The sequence below is a fragment of the Lepidochelys kempii genome, chromosome 8 (assembly GCF_965140265.1).
Source record: "Lepidochelys kempii isolate rLepKem1 chromosome 8, rLepKem1.hap2, whole genome shotgun sequence".
In the NCBI taxonomy this organism is placed as follows: Eukaryota; Metazoa; Chordata; order Testudines; family Cheloniidae; genus Lepidochelys; species Lepidochelys kempii.
In genome coordinates this window covers 100637730-100656393 of record NC_133263.1, presented here as the reverse complement: position 1 = coordinate 100656393, position 18664 = coordinate 100637730, and the positions used below count along the sequence as shown (strand labels likewise).

At 39.9% G+C, this 18664-nt stretch overlaps 1 protein-coding gene across 5 annotated transcripts in view; it reads right to left on the bottom strand.

Annotated features, from left to right (window-relative positions):
- SPATA6 (spermatogenesis associated 6) overlaps window positions 1-18664 on the bottom strand; it is a 57927-nt gene that overhangs the window by 15194 nt on the left and 24069 nt on the right. For all 5 annotated transcript variants that reach the window (XM_073357771.1, XM_073357772.1, XM_073357774.1 and 2 more), the window contains 3 exons: window positions 18063-18150; window positions 15116-15156; window positions 12164-12345 (listed from right to left, as the gene is read on the bottom strand). In XM_073357771.1, the coding sequence (XP_073213872.1) occupies window positions 12164-12345; window positions 15116-15156; window positions 18063-18150 (311 nt within the window). The remainder of the gene's footprint in view (window positions 1-12163; window positions 12346-15115; window positions 15157-18062; window positions 18151-18664) is intronic.

The window sequence follows — 18664 nt, the reverse complement described above, 5'->3', positions numbered from 1 at the left end:
CTCATCCAGCAGACATGCTCATGTGAACTGACGTCTATGTCAAGTACCTCAGAGAGCTAAGATGTTCCCTGCAAGCAAGGTACAGCAGCCTTGTTTGACTACTGTAACTGGGAAAAGTCCGCTAAAGTTAAAGAAGCAAGTGAGTAAGCGGACATATGGAAGTTGCAATGTAGAACATTCACTGGAGGAAGTCTGGAACTATGCGAGGTCTTAAAATGAGGCGAAGAGTAAATATGGCACTTATACAAGAGATCATAGGGAAAGTTGCAGAGCCAACTGGTGGAGGATTACAAAATCTATTACTCAGGGAGTTCAACTGCCTGAAATAATGTTGGAAGCTATTCCAAATGAAACTATGCACAGGCATATGAGAGAGATTACCAGAAGGTTGGACCGACTAATGGATGTTAAATTGTGTTGGCAAGATTTCACTATCCATATAATAAGTTGATGTGCACCACAGTTAGGAGAGGATCAAAAGAGAAGTTTTTCAATGAGTTGCTGTGCCTTACGAGAAACATACCATCCAATGAGAAGACATTTATCGGAACAGATCTAAAATGTACGCAGTGGAACTGATAAGGCTGGATATGAAGCAGGTCATAAGGCACTGGAACCAGAAAATTTTGAGGGGGAAGATGGTTCTACAGACTTGTCTGGCATTGGGATTGGTGACTGCACTTGCAGAAGAAGGGAAGCCACCTCATAACTTGTGCCAGTGGAGGACAAGTCCCAAACGGATTTCTTAGACAGATCACAAATAATCAGTTGTAAGGGAATACCCAGAGAGCGCACTGTGGGACAGCACAGACTTCTCCTTATGAACTTCAGAATGCAGAGACCTCAGAAACATCTGAGCCCCTGGGCACCAGCGAGGCTTAAGTGATGGCAACTTAAAGATGGGAATGAGAAAACCTTCAAACAAAGAGTAATGTGTAGACTTCCTGACTACACACAGGGATGGGTGGAGGACAACTGATTCAAATTAAAGTAAACTGTTAGAAATGGCACATGAAGTCCTAGGAATGATTAAACCAACAACAAAAAGGATAAGAAGGGAGACTTGGGTGGTGGGCTCCTCAAGTTAAAGAATCTGTTGGGGGTGAAAAATGGTAACCTTCATAAAAAAAACAGCAGGTCAGTGGCTTGAGGAGAGATAAGATGGCATACATGGAGGCAAAAAAAGCAGCCAAAACAAGTGTTGTGAGGGCTAAAAGTGTGGCCTGTGATGTGCTATATAACTAACGAAGAGGACATGAGGGAGAGAAGACCATCAAAAGACTTGCCAGGGCAAGAGAGAACATGAACAAGTTTGCTTATGCTATAAATGAATATGGAATATTGCAAATAAATGGAGAATTAATCAACAAAGTTTGGAGTGATAACTTTGAAAGAGTGATGAATGAGGAGAACCCAAAGGAGGAATTAAGAACATGTAAGCTGAACTGGGGCCTGATAGATTGCATACAGAAGGAAGAGGCTGCAGAGGCACTTAAGAAAATTAAAAAGGGGAAAGTACTTGGGCCAGATGAAGTACTAGTGGGTGAAATTAAATCACTGGGAATGGAAAGCTTTAAGTATCTTATAAGTTTGTTTAATTATATTCTTAAGAAAGGGAAAATGTTGGATAAATGGCGTGAAAGCTTTGTGGTGCCTATTTTTAAACAAGAAAGAGATATTATAATGTGTGCTAATTATCAACCAATTAAGCTGATATCACCTGCTGTGAAAGTATGGAAGAAGATTATTGAAAAGTGTCCGTGTGGAATGGTTGAAATTTGGAAGGATCAGGCTGGATTCATGCCAAGGAGCACAATTGATGCCATACGTGCACTATGAATCCCCATGGAAAAGTTCAGAGAAAAAAGATGGCAATTGAGTATGGTCTTGGCGTACAATTGTGTACCGTAAGAAATAGTTTGGTATAGTGTTCAGAGTAACAGCCGTGTTAGTCTGTCTTTGCAAAAAGAAAAGGAGTACTTGTGGCACCTTCGAGACTAACCAATTTATTTGAGCATGAGCTTTCGTGAGCTACAGCTCACTTCATCAGATGCATACCGTGGAAACTGCAGAAGACATTATATACATACAGAGACCATGAAACATGGTATAGTGTGTAACAGAAGGGTGTTCCAGAAGGATACCCCGTCTTCTCCAGGATTATAGAATCATAGAATATCAGGGTTGGAAGGGACCTCAGGAGGTCATTGAGTCCAACCCCCTGCTCAAATCAGGACCAATCCCCAACTAAATCATCCCAGCCAGGGCTTTGTCAAGCCTGACCTTAAAAACTTCTAAGGAAGGAGATTCCACCAGCTCCCTAGAATACGCATTCCAGTGTTTAACCACCCTCCTAGTGAAAAAGTGTTTCCTAAAGTGTTCCCAACCTAAACCTCCCCCACTGCAACTTGAGACCATTACTCCTCGTTCTGTCATCTGCTACCACTGAGAACAGTCTAGATGCATCCTTTTTGGAACCCCCTTTCAGGTAGTTGAAAGCAGCTATCAAATCCCCCCTCTTCCCCCTATCAAATCTTCCGCAAACTAAACAATCCCAGTTCCCACAGCCTCTCCTCATAACTCATGTGTTCCAGTCCCCTAATAATTTTTGTTGCCCTCCGCTGGACACTTTCCAATTTTTCCACATCCTTCTTGTAGTGTGGGGCCCAAAACTGGACACAGTACTCCAGATGAGGCCTCACCAATGTCAAACAGAGGGGAACGATCACGTCCCTCGATCTGCTGGCAATGCCCCTACTTATACATCCCAAAATGCCATTGGCCTTCTTGGCAACAACGGCACACTGTTGATTCATATCCAGCTTCTCGTTCACTGTAACCCCTAGGTCCTTTTCTGCAGAACTGCTGCCTAGCCATTTGGTCCCTAGTCTGTAGCGGTGCACTGGATTCTTCTGTCCTAAGTGCAGGGCTCTGCACTTGTCCTTGTTGAACCTCATCAGATTTCTTTTGGTCCAATCCTCTAATTTGTCGAGGGCCCTCTGTATCCTATGGATATCCTAGGATATGTATGATAGAGTGATTATCATAGTCAAACTTAACGGGGCCATAGTAGAGATTTTCCAGTAAATGTTGGCCTGTGTCACAGGTCAGTTTTGAGGCCCTTTATGTTTGTGGTTGTCAAGGTTGTGCTAAGTGAGAATATACGAAGGGAGGTGCCTTGGAACCTGCTGTTTGCTGATGACGTAGTGATATATGTGAAAGATTGAGAGACTTTGCAACCCGACTTTGAACTCTGGCAACATAGTTTTGAGACGTGCACTTCAAGTGAATGTTGGTAAGATCAAGGCTAGGATACCTGAGGGAAGAGGACTCACCAGAAAGGATATCATACGCAGAGAGCTTAGAAGAGTGAAAGTGATTAAATATTTAGTATCAATGGTTCATGATAACACAAAAACCAGGGGTCACCCCATGAAATTAATAGGCAGCAGGTTTAAAACCAACTAAAGGAAGTAATTCTTCACACAACGCAGACTCAAGCTGTGGCGCTCGTTGCCCGGGGTTGTTGTGAAGGCTAAAACTATAACAGGGTTCAAAAAATAATTAGATAAGTTCCTGGAGGATAAGTCCATCAATGGCTATTTGCCAAGATGGTCAGGGAGGCAACCCCATGCTCTGGGTGTCCCTAGCCTCTGACTCCCAGATGCTGGGAGTGGAAAACGGGATGGAACACTCAATGATTGAGAGCTCTGCTCATTCCCTCTGAAGCACCTGGCATTGGCCACTGATGGAAGACAGGACAGTGGGCTAGATGGACCATTGGTCTGACCCAGTATGGTCATTCTTAGGATGATTCGCCCCGAGTGATGCCTGGCATTACTCTAAAGCTTTGTGGTGCAGATGGTAGGAGCTGACCTTAATAATGTTAAAAGGCAGAGTATTTAAAACTGTAATTCTATCTATCTATCTTAACATATGGAACAGAGACTTGGCCAGCCACCAGAAAGGAAATCAGTATGCTCTCCATCGCAGAAACTAAGACGCTGAGATGGTCAAATGGTTGGACATTCTATGATAGGAAACAAAATGAGGTTGTAAGGGGCTTTATGTGGGTTTCTCCAAGTGAAGACAAGTTGAGGGAGGCTAATCTACATTGGTATGGGCATATCAAGCGGAGATCAGACAGCTATATCAGTAGGATGGCTTTTCCATGATTGTGGACAGAAGATGACCTAGGGGAAGACCAAAGACACGGCACATTGACCAGATATCAATAGACCTCAGAAAGGCCAATCTGCGCAACAGCCTCGTGTATGATCATGAGTTTTGGAAGAAGACTATAGAAGTCATCGACCCCCAAAAGGGAAGTCGCAAGAAAGATGACAATGATAACCCAAAGGTTTCAATGTGATCTAAATTCTCATGCTTCAGAGAGTAACCAACTTCTAACTGAGCAACTCCAAATATGGGCAGGTTATTCCGTAAGTGTTCTACTTCGAGATTCCTGTTCTTTCCTCCATTTTTCTGTATCCATTTTACCTGTTCTAAATTATTCATTATTTAGTATGCCTCCTTGTCTTCCCTGTAAACAGTCCCAATCTTTTCAACCTATCCTCCTACAGAATATTTCCATGCATCTAATCATTTGTCATCCGTTTTTGAACCCCTCCTGTTTCTACTATCTCCCTTTGGAGAGAGGATGCGTAGAACTGACAGTCATCCAGGTGAGGGTTAACACTGATTTATATATCGGCATATTTTCAGATTCCTTATATAGTTTAAGATTTTGTTTGCTCTTTGACCATCACTGTGCAGATTTTTTCATTGAGTCAGACAATGTTTTTTTTCTGGAATGGTTACAGTTAATTTAGAACCTAGCAGTGTATATGAGCAGTTCAAATTATTCTTTTCTTCTCGAGGTAGAACCTAAAAAAACAAAACAAAACAAAATCTTGTCAGAGTAACAGATTTTAAGAAATCTTAGAAAAAGGCAGAGTGATTTGCTGACTTTTCTTAATTGATCTGATATAAAAGAAATTATGAGTTAGAAGGCTGGATTCTGCATTTTCATCATATAACTGAACTAAGGCTGAACATTACAAGGAATACATTATATTCTTATCCAATAAATTGCTAGAAACCTGCAGCTCTGCTGAAATGCTCAGACACAGAATGAAATAGAGCAGGTAAGAGAGAAATAACCTCCCCCCCCCAAAAAAAAAAGAAAAGAAAAAAAGGAAGAGCAGGGTTAGTAATGTGATCTTCCAACTTCCTGTCACTAGTTCCAAACCCTAGCACTAGAGAAATTGCTGCTGAACTTGTGCATGTAAAACAGTATATTTGCAAAAAGAACAGGAGGACTTGTGGCACCTTAGAGACTAACCAATTTATTTGAGCATGAGCTTTCGTGAGCACACGGTATGCATCCGATGAAGTGAGCTGTAGCTCACGAAAGCTCATGCTCAAATAAATTGGTTAGTCTCTAAGGTGCCACAAGTCCTCCTTTTCTTTTTGCGAATACAGACTAACACGGCTGCTACTCTGAAACCAGTATATTTGTAAGCAATTCAAGTATGCCAGTTCCTATTTCCACAAATGAAACTTAGTCCATGAGAGTGGGGCACTTTGTCTCATGTATACAGCAATTTCAATTTGTCAGATTTGCTTGTGTTGTTTAATACTGGAAAGAGAGGTCAGACAGGTGGCTGTAGTTTACAGTATTTGCTTTTTTGAAACAGGAAATAAAGCGGCTACGGTTTGTTCGGAGGATTTCAAAGCACGGTTACCGATCTCATGTTTATAAATATCCATTAGGAGTCAAGTGAGCTGTAGCTCACGAAAGCTTATGCTCAGATAAATTGGTTAGTCTCTAAGGTGCCACAAGTCCTCCTTTTCTTTTTGCGGATACAGACTAACACGGCTGCTACTCTGAAACCTGTCATTAGGAGTCAGATGCTCTATCTTGAAAAAATATAAAAACCATAGTTGCTATTTTATTCACTCATATGAGATGTATCCATGTACCACAGCAGAAAATTAAGTATTTAATGCAAAAGCTATATGCATTTCTTCAGTAGCATTACTGAACAATCCACTAGTGTGCACTGTGGTATAAGAAATGTTTGTTGATCACATAGGCCCTGAACTTAAATTACAAAAATCAAAACCTTAAGTATGATTAAAAACAGTATCAGCTCCTTTTTAATTAGTTTTGCCAGTATCTTAACTGTCTAATTTTCGTAATAACTATAAAGCCTAATCCACATTTTAAGTCAGTGTTAATATTTACACCAAATCAAAACTCATCCGAAAATAAAATGATGCTAGAAAATGTAACACCCATAATCTAAATTGAAACCATCTAATGATGTGATAACTCCTATTGGAGATATTTTATAAATGGCTTTCAGAGCACAGCTTCTTAAATTATAAATAAAGGAATTTCAGTTGCCCAAAACCACTAATTATGCATTTTAAAAACCACTAGCTACTTATTTATGTGATTAAGATGTCAGTATTCTATTGCAATGTTGGAGGAAAAAAGTCATTTCATTTCAATGGCCGTTTGCCCTGATAAACTTCTATAGCTGTATTTTGTCATACTTCCAATTTTTCTTGGGACTTGCAAACATTCTGCAGTTACATCAGTTTAAATTGTTTATTGATTCCAATAGATTGTATAAACACTTTGGAAGTATAGTTCAGTGACCTAGAAAAAGCCAGATCAGAGAAGTTATCATTCATTTCAAAGACGTTATGTCAAGTACGATCTAAGGTACAAAACTATTTTCCCTTGGAATGTAACTAAAGACATTTATTTTCTTTTATGAGATGAGGATTTTTTTTGAAGTCATGTAAACAGACAACATTTACCTTAGTGCAAAAAAAGAATCAAGTCTGGATGTTATAATACAGATTAATATAATTCTCAGACATCCACTAGGATGGAACAGACTATCAAAAATTCAAATAGATGTGTGTATACTATTTAAATACCAGCTTACAACTCTCAACTTTATAATAAATAGGTATTTTCAAAGTCAGACAGTCCAATCATTCATTTGAACATAGCAAGAAATGCTAATATCACCTATCAGTAAGAAATCCTACACCGTCTTGGATAGCAGAGTTAATGCAAAAGCTTACTGCAAAACGTTTGCATCAGGTATAACCCCTTCCCCATCAGCAAACCTTCCAACAGTGTGTGTAAATGTGTGTATGTGGCCTCCATGAAGAATTTATCAACTTCAAAGCAGACACTTCATGCTGAGAAGAAACTACATACAAGGACAAACTATCACAGGACAGAAATCAATAAAGAACTGTAGTAGCAGGTTCACAATTGGAGAGCTCTATTGCAAGACAGAAAAAGAAAAGAAAAAAGAAATAACTACTTAGATAAATATAACCAGACAAACAGCTAAAAGAATCTTTCAGAAACTACCCATGTAACATGAGAGATCATCCAGAAAAGCCAAATACAGGAACACTTAATTCCAAAATGGATAGAACTTGGATACTTTGTATCTCTGCAGTACTCATGGTAACCAGAAGAAGTAACTTTATTTCCAGTTAAAGGCTAGGAAGTGGCTATTTACAAAAAACAACTTGTTCTCCGCATATATTGCCAACACAGAGAGATGCTGTAAGAGTTGGTTTTACTGGCATAATTATGTCAGTAAGAGGTGTGATTTTTTTTTGCCGACATGATGAGGACAGTAAAAGCCCTCCTGTAGATATAGCTATACGGTTTATAGTTTATAGCTTATTTCAGTTTCCAAATCACAAGAAGCTATACTGGTATAAGCACCTTTATACTGATATAACTGCTCCCATCCCGTGGGATTTTGCTGCTTTAACTGTGAAGGAATAGCTACAACCACCACTTTGTTTTTTAAGCGTAGACAAGAGTCATACTATGGCAGTAAATAGTTGTTTTGAGCAGTAGCTGGTGGGTGCACTCAGTTCCTCTGAGTGCTAAATTCTGTAGATAGGAAACGCATCATCCCTTCTAATGGTCACTCAGTTCCTTTTCACCCCCCCGAAGCCCTGTATAGAGCTGGGCTCTGAAGCAGAAAAGAGGTAGCTCTATGGAGGCACACAGAGAACAAGTGCTTGCTGATAAGTAAACTCATTTAATTTAAAGCATGAAGGCTAGCCAATCACCTTCTAAGGAGGTTGGTCTTAAACAATGTCCTTTAATACCACCATTTGCTCTGGATGTAGTGTCGAGAAAATAGTGATTCGTAGGTGTGAACTCACCTCTAGGTAGCAGCCCTACAAATTTCACATAAGGGTACATTGCATGTAGATACCATCAATTTTGCAATGCCCTTGTTGATCAAACCCTTAAGAATTCAGGCACACCTGGTATATATCATAACTGGATGCATTTTCTTATCCATTTTGACAGTCTTTGAGCTCAAGTGGTTGACACTCAAATTCCTCTCCAGAGGCCATAAATTGTCTAACTTCTGAAATGGCTTAGTCCTGTTTAAGTAGAAGCCAGTGCTCTTGACATCCAGGGTGTTCAACTTCACCTCCTCAGCATAATTATGGGGCGTTGTGAAAGAGACGGGCAGAGATATCAGTAATTGAGATGAAAAGTCAGATATAAATTGGTCTAGATTGGGGTGAAGTAGCCACTGATCTTTGTGGAATACAGTATAAGGTGACAGATCATCAAGGCCTGCCACTCAAACCCTCCTGGCCAAGTTAACGGTGACAAAATATGATAATCTTCACTGAGAAGCAATGCAGAGAGCAGGACCCTAAAAGCTCAAACACCCTCCCATGAGTTTATTTAATACCAAGTTCAAGTCCCAAAGTTGAATAGGTTCCTGAACAGGCATGTATAAGTTTGTATGACTTTTACAGAATTGTTTCACTGGGGAACAGACAAAGCCAGAGCACCTTTTCACAGGGCCAGGTTCAGGGTCAGCATAAGCAGTAATAGCAGATGGAAACTGCAGGTGCTTACCTAAGAACAGCTTTGATAACAGAGACAGAAGAAAGTCTAAACCAATTGGAACTGGACAGAAACTGGGTCACAGCCTTTACAGTGATCAAACTTTTAAAAACAGTTCTATTTACCAGCATTCTGTTTTCTAGTGGATGGTTTTCTGGACTCCATTTTAAGACATCTTGCCCTAGAAAGCCAATCTCTATAACATGAGACAAAGAACCTTGAAGTCTGGATGCATTACTCTGCTGGGACAGGAGATCTTGACTCAGGGAGAGAATGAACAAACAACCTTGGGACAAAACTAGAAGTCAAGAACCTGGGATGAAATCATGACTCCACTGAAGTCAAAGGCAAAACTTCCATAGACTTCAGTAGAGCCAGGACACACATGGTCAACTGGACTCATGTTGGATTAACTAAGATCACCCAACACTATGCTGCCAAAACTTTCCCAGTACTCTGGGAATGAGAGAAAACAGAAGAAAGGAGTAAAAGGAGACTCTCTTGCCAATGCAAAGAAAGGAGTCCTAAACGTGGATCCCTGACTGTTCTCAAGCAAACCTGATTGTGGTTTGTTGTTCTGACTTTTAGCGGATAAATCCGTGTTCCAACGATCCCATCTGGCAGAAATCACACAAGCACCTGAGGGCAGGAGTGACCACTCATGATGTTCCACACCTTTCAGACTGAAATCAGCAGCTAGGGAGTTTTTACACCTGCCAGGTGCAGAATGGAAAGGATTACTTCAAACTGGATGCATGATTCTCAAAGCCCGATTTGCCTCTCAGCACACCAGAAATGACCAAGTATCATGACTGTGCATTCTCTTTTCAGAGCCAACCAAAGAATTTCAATCTTTTTAGCTGGTGGAACCCATTTCAATGCTTGTAAAGGAATCTCAAACAAGAGGATGATTTCAGCTTGAGATTTTGCATCAGGCGTTGTCATCTAGCAAGATTTAGCTGCCAAATTACTTGTGCTTGGGGGGTACTTTCGTAGCAGAAAATCACCAGGACTTGCATGCTACTGGAGCCTCTTCCAAAAGCAAGTTCTGGACCAAAGTCTTACAACGCTTTTGGGCCCTTTTTGAGAGTCAATAGGCAGACCACGGGCCAAATCCGGACTGCCAGGTACTTCTGAATGGACCCCAAAAATCTATTTGTTTACTTATTTTTATTTTTTTATTATTTGCTCTGGAGTCTGGACCTTCACTGTACCTTGACCAAAAAATTTGGACCTTGACAAAAAATAATGGTCAATCCCTGCTTAGCGGAATGCACTTCCCCAAGGTATAAAGGGCACGTTACACATCTATATAAAGCAGGTATGGGGAAAGACCACCTCTTAAACCCATTGTCTTAGACTGGTCTCTAAGACAATGACACAAAGTGACGTAGAATTTGAGGAAATTAAAACAGACAAAAATTTAAAACAACAAAGCAAACTTTTCAGCCTTAGCCTAACAATCTAACTATTTACTATTTGATTTATTTATCAAACACTAAAGAAAAAGGGAGAAGTTTTACAACCACTGGCTAGCAGGCAGGCAGGCGCCGAGGGACTATTAGAAAGGGCACAATATTTATACCCTTGGGCTATGTGATGCAGGATTCATGGGAATTATGCAAACCTTCTCCCCCCCTTCCATACATTGCTCAAAAAGGTTCTGGGAGTGCATAGTTATGCAAGTAACACCACCAGTGGGGCTCTGAGGAAATAATGTCATGGACACTCACTTCACACCTATTTAGCAAAGAGGTCAAGTTTTCTTGTTGCTGTGTGCTGACTAGCATTATGTAGCCTAGAAGCTCAGTGCTCTCTGTACGCTAGGTTCAAAATAGATTGGAGGCAGTATTTATCAAATCACCACAAGATTGGGCTCTTATACTCATCTAGATATACATGTATTTTGTTATGCTTTCAGCAATACTGATATTCTGCACAGTTAGGTGATTTGAACAAAAATATTTTAATACATTTCCAAAAGCTGACCCTGGCTACATGTTTGCCAGCTTCAAATGTAACTTTCGGCATATATTCGGTTAAAACCTTAGTAAGCTGAGCAGTACTAATATTAAGGTCAGATTCAGACTACGTTTTCATTGCTCCTGCCTCTTTGCTTTCTTATTTTATGATTTTGCTTCTGCCAAAAGATTTCTTTTAAACATTTACATTCTTTTTAAAAAGTCTTGGACCTCAAGTAAGGAAACTGTGGGTATTTATTAACAACATTGGTGTCCCCCTACTGATAGGAAGGGAACATGACGTCATTGGACAAAATTCTGAATCTGCTGGGGAGAGACCTGTGACGTGAAACAGCAAGAATGTTGACCTGATTTTGAGCTGGACAGGCAAAGATGAGTACCATGCAAAAAAGAGTTAAAAGGTTGTTTTCAAAGTGTTGTTCTCTCCTGTCTACTGCCTGTGAAAGATCCACACAAAAGAAAAGGGGGTAAATCTATTCGGGTAGCATAGTGACCTTAACTACACACACACAGTTATCAAATACACAAACAAGGAGAAAAAAAGAGAAACATCAATACACAATACACATGAAACTCTCAGTTATAGTCGTCAGAATGCTGGAATAGTGTCAGGCAGAGGGCGATGGTAAGGGGACACCACCTTAAACTCTCACTAGGATTTAAAAGCCAGCCCACATATGCCCCACTAAAACTATATTTCTACATATTTTTAAAGAAAACCCTAAAGTAAAGTTTCTATTTATGAAAAGAACCTTTAATTGGATTAGATATAAATTAACAAATACTGGGGTTGAAAAACAATCAGAAGTTCAAAACACCTTCAGAATATTTTACTAATGTAATCACCACATTTAAGTTCCTGACATTGAAATCAGTGTTTGGAATATTAGCATTTTCCAAGATACTGACCAATTGTTGCTTGAGATATATAATAGACATTCAGAGCCAAAACCCGGACTAAGTTGTACCAAATATTCAAAACATGCAATTGGAGAAGAGAATTTTATTGCCATGATTTTGGGACCCATGTCAGTTGGGCTGTACAAATGCAGTTGAGAGAAGATGGACACCCTAACTTTTATACATGTGGTCCTTTGATGACAGTTCAAATGACTACATAAAGTAACAGGAAATCCACAGTCATTTTAGCCTGTGTTACCCTTACAACCTACAGTTATGCAAACATTACTGTGATTCACAATTGCCAATTATCCCAAAGTTTCACAGACAACAAATGAAAACAAGCCTTTACCTTTCTCTAAGCGAAGAACGGTTTAGTACAGGACTTGAGGAATGTTTCTGCAATGAGGAGGGTGCTGAACGTATTAATGAACTAGTAGAATGAAAATGCCTACTAACAGTACCCGAGATCGGGTGCTCATCGCAGCTGTCGGAAGAGCCATCTAAGTCTTTCCCATAATGAGACTTGATCATCTGTCAGAGAGAAAACAGCAGGAAAACTTCAAACAATATGTAAAATGTGCCCTGGCTATGCCTGTGCACCAGCTAACGGAGCAGAGATGTACACTTTCCACCTGCTCTGTGTGTCAAACAAAGTTAAAAATTCAACTTGTCTGCATTAAGTGATACACATAACGTGATGATTTACAGAGGTTTGCATATAACATTGGAGTGGGAGCAGCAGCACCCCCCATAATTAAGATTGCATTCCAGGTTAACCCCTGTTTTCAGTCACTGATATCTTTTTGAAGATTTCACCTTTCCGGATGAAAATTTTCTAGGATTGGTTTCTGAACAGGGACTTTTTAGTCTCAGCAAAAGCTCTTCAGCCATATTGGATTATCAAACAAGATAGTGGGGATAATGGGGAGGGGGAGGGAGACAACATTTTTCCCAATTATAAAGAAATTTTTGCAATTTTTTTGGAGCCGCTACAGAGCTGAAAAAAGTTAGAGGTAAAAATCTGAAACAGCCCTCACTGAAGAAAGTGCCTTGCAGGTTTCTAGTGAAAAGAGACCTTGAAGATTTCCACTGAAAGTGTTCTCTATTTGCCCAAGTTATGACCCTTTAAAAACTGAATACTACACCCGTACAGTTCATTTTGCATGGGTTTTCTCTGTAAGCTTGTAAAGTGCTAAGGAAAGCTACACCTTGCACGCTTGAGTGATGGAGTTTGCTGCTAATGAAAAATGTGCAAGCAGTGCAAAGGGCTTAGAAGGGTTGCTATATTCCTTAAATTTCACAGAAAGGTGTCCCACTGTGATGAACCTTTAGTATTCCACCATCTTGATCCAGCATCTCACTTCCTGCTGGCCCCATCAGCTAGGGCCAAATTCTTGATCTCTAGATACTGCTGCAGCCACATAAGGGAGATCCTTGGACACTGTAGAGCTGCCAGAACAGCTCCATGACAAAGATGTGGGGTGGGATAAGGATACATGTTTTCCAGCTTAGCTTGTAAGCTTAGGGGACCAGGCCATGTCTCATCTGGTTTGCCATGCCCACTTATGTAGAAATAGCATTTTTAGATCAAGATTCGATCTGTTCCCATATATTCCTACAAAGAGATTCATCAGAGCGTTATTCAAACGTAACCTTGACAAAAGCTTTACCCCATTGGCCCTTTAAAGATTCTTGTGCCCTGTGGGAGAAAGGAATTTGTTTTGTTATTTTACACCACACACATAGAGGAACTCAATAATATTCCATGGAATTCTCCTTGCTAGCCAGGAAACCCTCTGAAAGGCAGGACTGTATCTGTCCCCATCGCACAATACACTATTTTTAGGTGAACTTTAACCAAAGTTGAATACCCTAGTCATGCCACACAAAAGACCTAAATTAACAAATAAAAGCCAGGAAAGTCCAAACATTTTGGCCCCATGAGCTAATTCACCTAACAATTTTAAAAGATGTAGTTGATGTTGGCTATAGAATTAGAATCCCATTCAAATGTAATCTTCAGATTAAACACACAGACAAACAGCATGCCCAAATATAATCTGCTTTATTAAATTTAACATTGATTTCCCCTTAACAGCCACTTTACACCAATAGTAATTCTCAGGCCCTCTCACTCTACACAATATTAACAACATCTAGTTCAGAGCTATACTATTATTTTTGGCAACAGAAAAGGTATATTCCTTTTTGCCTTTATTTTTTTGTTGAAACCAGGAATGCTTAAGGGCATCAGGAGAGTGATGAATTTAATCTGTATCTTTGTTATCTATGTGCTCCAAACAATGACTGCCGCTAATATCTTCTTCCCCATTTGAGAAAAATGGATTTGAATTAAAACATCCATCATAAAAGCATATTTAGAAGTTCTCAGTACAGTTTATCACTTATCACTATGGAGCAATCCAGAGGCAGCACAATATATTAGACTTACATGCCACATAAAACTGCAATCCTACACAGTGAAAGTTAAGAAGCTGACAAGAATGTTTGGCCTGAACCAAAGGTTTATCCTTTTAATTCACTTTCCTTGTCCCTCCTTGCATCATCTCTCTTGCCAGCCGTTAGGAAATCTAATAGGGCACACACACAATAAATAACGGTCTACAGTCTGCTAGTAAAATTTCCAGTGTATTTCAGGAAAGACAAAAATTAGGAAAAAAAGGATAAACAAAGAAGTGACATCTCATTTCACACGTCTATCAGGTTGGTGAGATAAACAAGGCTCTCCATCCCAACCAAGAACATATGAAAAGCAGCTAGCTGAGGAAGGAAAGACAAAACTTGAGAATAATCACAAGAGCCAAACATTTGAAGTAATGAGCAGCAATTTAAAAAAACAAAACAAAAATAAAACACTGTGGATCCAGCTGTCATTTACACCAATGCTCTGGTGATACAAGAGATCCTCTTGAAGTGGCTGTAAATGTAATTTCACACCCACTTTAAGGTGCCTTTACTCACCCTGGCATCATAAAGTGAAAGTTACTTTACTGTAAATAAAAATTAGGTTCTGTAACTGCAGAATAGGATTATTCACTATGAGTTTATGTCCATAGTGTTAACAGTTTGTGTCCGCAGAATGTTTTGAGAACGCTTTATAGTACAATAAAACAATATCTATATTCAGGTAACAGTGCATATACAGCATCAAACAACAAGATGAAGAAGTTGTATACTTGATTTCACTCAGGCACCTTCAACAAAAATCCCACATGCTTTTCTATTCCACATACTCCAAAACATAGGAAAATTTACATGCAATTTTATTTGCATTACTTACTTTAGTATGCTTGGGTCTATAGCTGCCAAGAAGAGAAGGATCTGGAAAAAAATGTACCCCAACAGAATTTTTAAACAAGTTTTGAGACTATAAGTCTAGAATCCACATGCAGTTTAGGGCATTTTAAAAAAAAGTCTTTCCCAAAAATCACTTACAACTCACCTTTCAAAACAGCAGCCAAAGCAATTTACTGTTATACATTTACATTCTTCAGATGCAATTTACATTCATCTGAAGAAGTGGGTTTTTTACCCACGAAAGCTTATGCCCAAATAGATCTGTTAGTCTTTAAGGTGCCAGCGGACTCCTCATTGTTTTTGTGGATACAGACTAACACGACTACGCCTCTGACACATGATACATTGTGTAATTCACAATAACGTCATGGCCATTAGTGCGTTAGGGTTTCAGTTTCTTCATCTGACAACAATAACTTTAGTTTGGCTGCAGCACTAAGGTTATGTCTACACTAGAGACCTTACAGTGGCACAGCTGTACAGATGCAGCTGCACTGCTGTAAAATTTCTCACGTAGCTGCTCTCTGCCAACGGGAGAGAGCTCTCCTGTAGACATAACTAAACCACCTGCAGTGGTAGCTACGGTAGAGAGTGGTGGTAGCTATGCCAGCGGGAGAAGCTCTCCCGCTGACATAGTGCTGTGCACACTACCATTTATGCCGGAGAAATTTATGTCGCTCAAAGGGGTGGTTTTTCACCCCCCCCCCCCGAGTGACATAAGTTTTGCCAACATAAATGGTAGGGTAGACATGGTCTAAGTGAACGGGAACTCATCACAGAGGATGAGTACAATTTTGTGAGTGGACCGAAGTGACTTATATGGTTATTCATTGCTTAAACCAATGTAAAGTAAAACTATACCAGAATATGGACCATATTATCTACTACACTATAGTAAGCCACTTTGTAAAGGAAGTCAAATTTCCATCCTAAAAGAGAAGCCCACTGTATATCCACAGGACTGGAAATGTCTCAACTATTCTCACTCTATGCTGCTATGCCTCAAATCAGTTTGGTGGATAGTATCTTCAAGGTGAGAGTGAGCTCACCTAATAGTATCTAATGCTTAGTTCTTCTGTGCAACTGTAGATATCCAGAGTGCATGGCAACCAGACAGGGGCTACAATTCTATCTACAGATACATGTACAGAAATCCCACCAATATCAATGCCTCCCAAGTTTCGATAAAATGTGCTTATATCTAAGAGGGGCCATATATTTGGAACTATCAGGATGAAAGCTTCCCTCTAAAGCACTGGGGCAAACCCTTCTTTAATGAAAAGCACCATAGTATCTGTAGAGTCAAATTTTCAATAACTGCCTCTGATTTTACAGGCACAAAATGATGAAATTTAGTATCTAATTTGGGGGTGCAACCAAGTAACCAAATTTGTAAATCCTCTCCACAGAAAGCAGACAGGACCTCCATATTTTTAGTCTCATCCAAAAGATCAATATATACATGCAGTAAACTGCATGGACTCAGTAAGCTACCTCCAGAAGGATGAAAGAGTACTGAGCTGTCATTTCTAGGATTAGAACACCTGTATTTTTCAGAAGTCTGATCCTTATAACCATTACACCCCAGAACATAGGCAGGGGGGTGGCTCTCTACCAATGAATCTTGTGACTGTTAGAAGTGACAACTCTTTTCTGAGGTAGATTTCAGACCCCTAGTGACTGGCCCAAGACCTCTAACTCATTTCATATACGTGCTTAATGCCTATCAGGTGGTAATGTGGCTCTGATATTACCAAACTGCAAAAGATTCAAGTTTATGACCCTGAGGTGAAAGGCTTTGCATCCCAATGTCTACATCTGGAGCCTCCAGTCCTTCCACTATGGGCAAACTGCAAAGTACCTTTAATTCATGGTGAATTGCAGCGAAGGTATTACTAGTGAGGAGTCACAATAAAATGTGAATAGAAGTACACATAAATACTGACAAAGTTCACTAGACTTCATACTATCATACATGAGGAATACTGAAGAAAAACCATGTTTTAAAGTACCGCCTTCCCTAATTTTACCTGAGACAGACAGGGAATCTCCAAGTCTGTGGAAATATACTATATGGAGAAGGATTGTTTTCAATTTAGCTCTCCACTAAAGGATTCTAACTTTAATCCATGGATTACTGGAAGTAACAAAGCAAATAATCCATGTCGTGCATATGGGAAATAAGAGATCAGAAGCTAAATAAAATGGCAAAGCATAACCACTGTAGGAAGACCTGTATTTTTCAGTTCATATAAAGATACGTAATTATTGTCCCAACTCAGTACACGAACCCTGTAGGCTAACAGTAGCATGCCAAGTGTACTGAAATTCAGAGGCAAGCATTTTAGGGGCTTCAGAAGCTAGGCCTTGTAGGGGCTAGCCCTGGTGGGCCCCAATAACCAATCAGACACATGGGTAAGTGAAAGGGTATTTTACTTTGGCTGGCAGGAAAGAGAAAGGTTGCAGATATCTTAGGTACAGAGTCTTAAAATAGTTATATTTCAAAGTGAATAATAGGGTTTTTTGTTTGGGTTGTCAGGGATCCTCAGGCTTAGTGCTTGGAGTGCCCTCTCCAGTGTCATCTTTGTTCGTCCAAATAGGCCACGGTTAGTCAGTCTCTCTCACCAGGTGTCTCTGCACTGGCTCCTTGCCAGCACAGGCTGACTTTACCAGTGCACCAACCTGTGTTTGGAGACACTCTGTTTTCAGATGACACAGAACTAAGGACCCAATCATTGGACTAATTAAATATCCTAAGCAACATTTTTTGTCTGTTTGTTTTTTTTTTTAAAACAGTAGGTTCATTCATCCCAGCATCCTGCCTAAATCCTCGGAAGAAAGGACAGTCTTTCTACACGAAGGGGTTAAAAAGCCTAACCAGTTGTATGGAACGGGAGTATCTAAAACGAGATACACAAGTCAATACGTACCATAAGATACCCTGGACCAAGCTTCTCGTCCACTGTCTCTGGTGGGACGCCAAGTATGAACATCAACAGTGGGGCTCGGATGTTCAACCTGGAGCCAAAACATTGTTAAAACATTTAGTGTGTGGAGATAAACTTTTTATATGACCACAAACACACAAATAAATTAAATTACCTTTCCTTCTCCTGTAAGTCCACCTCTGCTTCTTTCTGGTTCAATTTATAAATCTAAGATTTTTGATGATAATGTTAAGGAAGCTATTCTCAGTATTTTGTCTGTGTAAATATAGTATTATTACGTATACACAGACGATAATGTAAGAACAGTTACAAAAACCCTTAGATTAGAAATTATAAATCAAACCAGAAAGGAGGCGAGAGGGTGACAAGCAGCAGAACAAGATGTAACTTATTGTCTTATATATTAATGCAGATCCACTAGAACCTTCTTACAGCCAGGGCTTTGGAGTGGAGCCCGGAGCTGGAGTGCGGAGCAGTGGAGCTGCAGGTTTTTGCCTGGAGCTAGAGCAGAGCCGGAGCCCAGCTCCAAAGCCCTGCTTACAGCTTTGTTATACATAGTCTACTACGGCACCAGTTACATAACA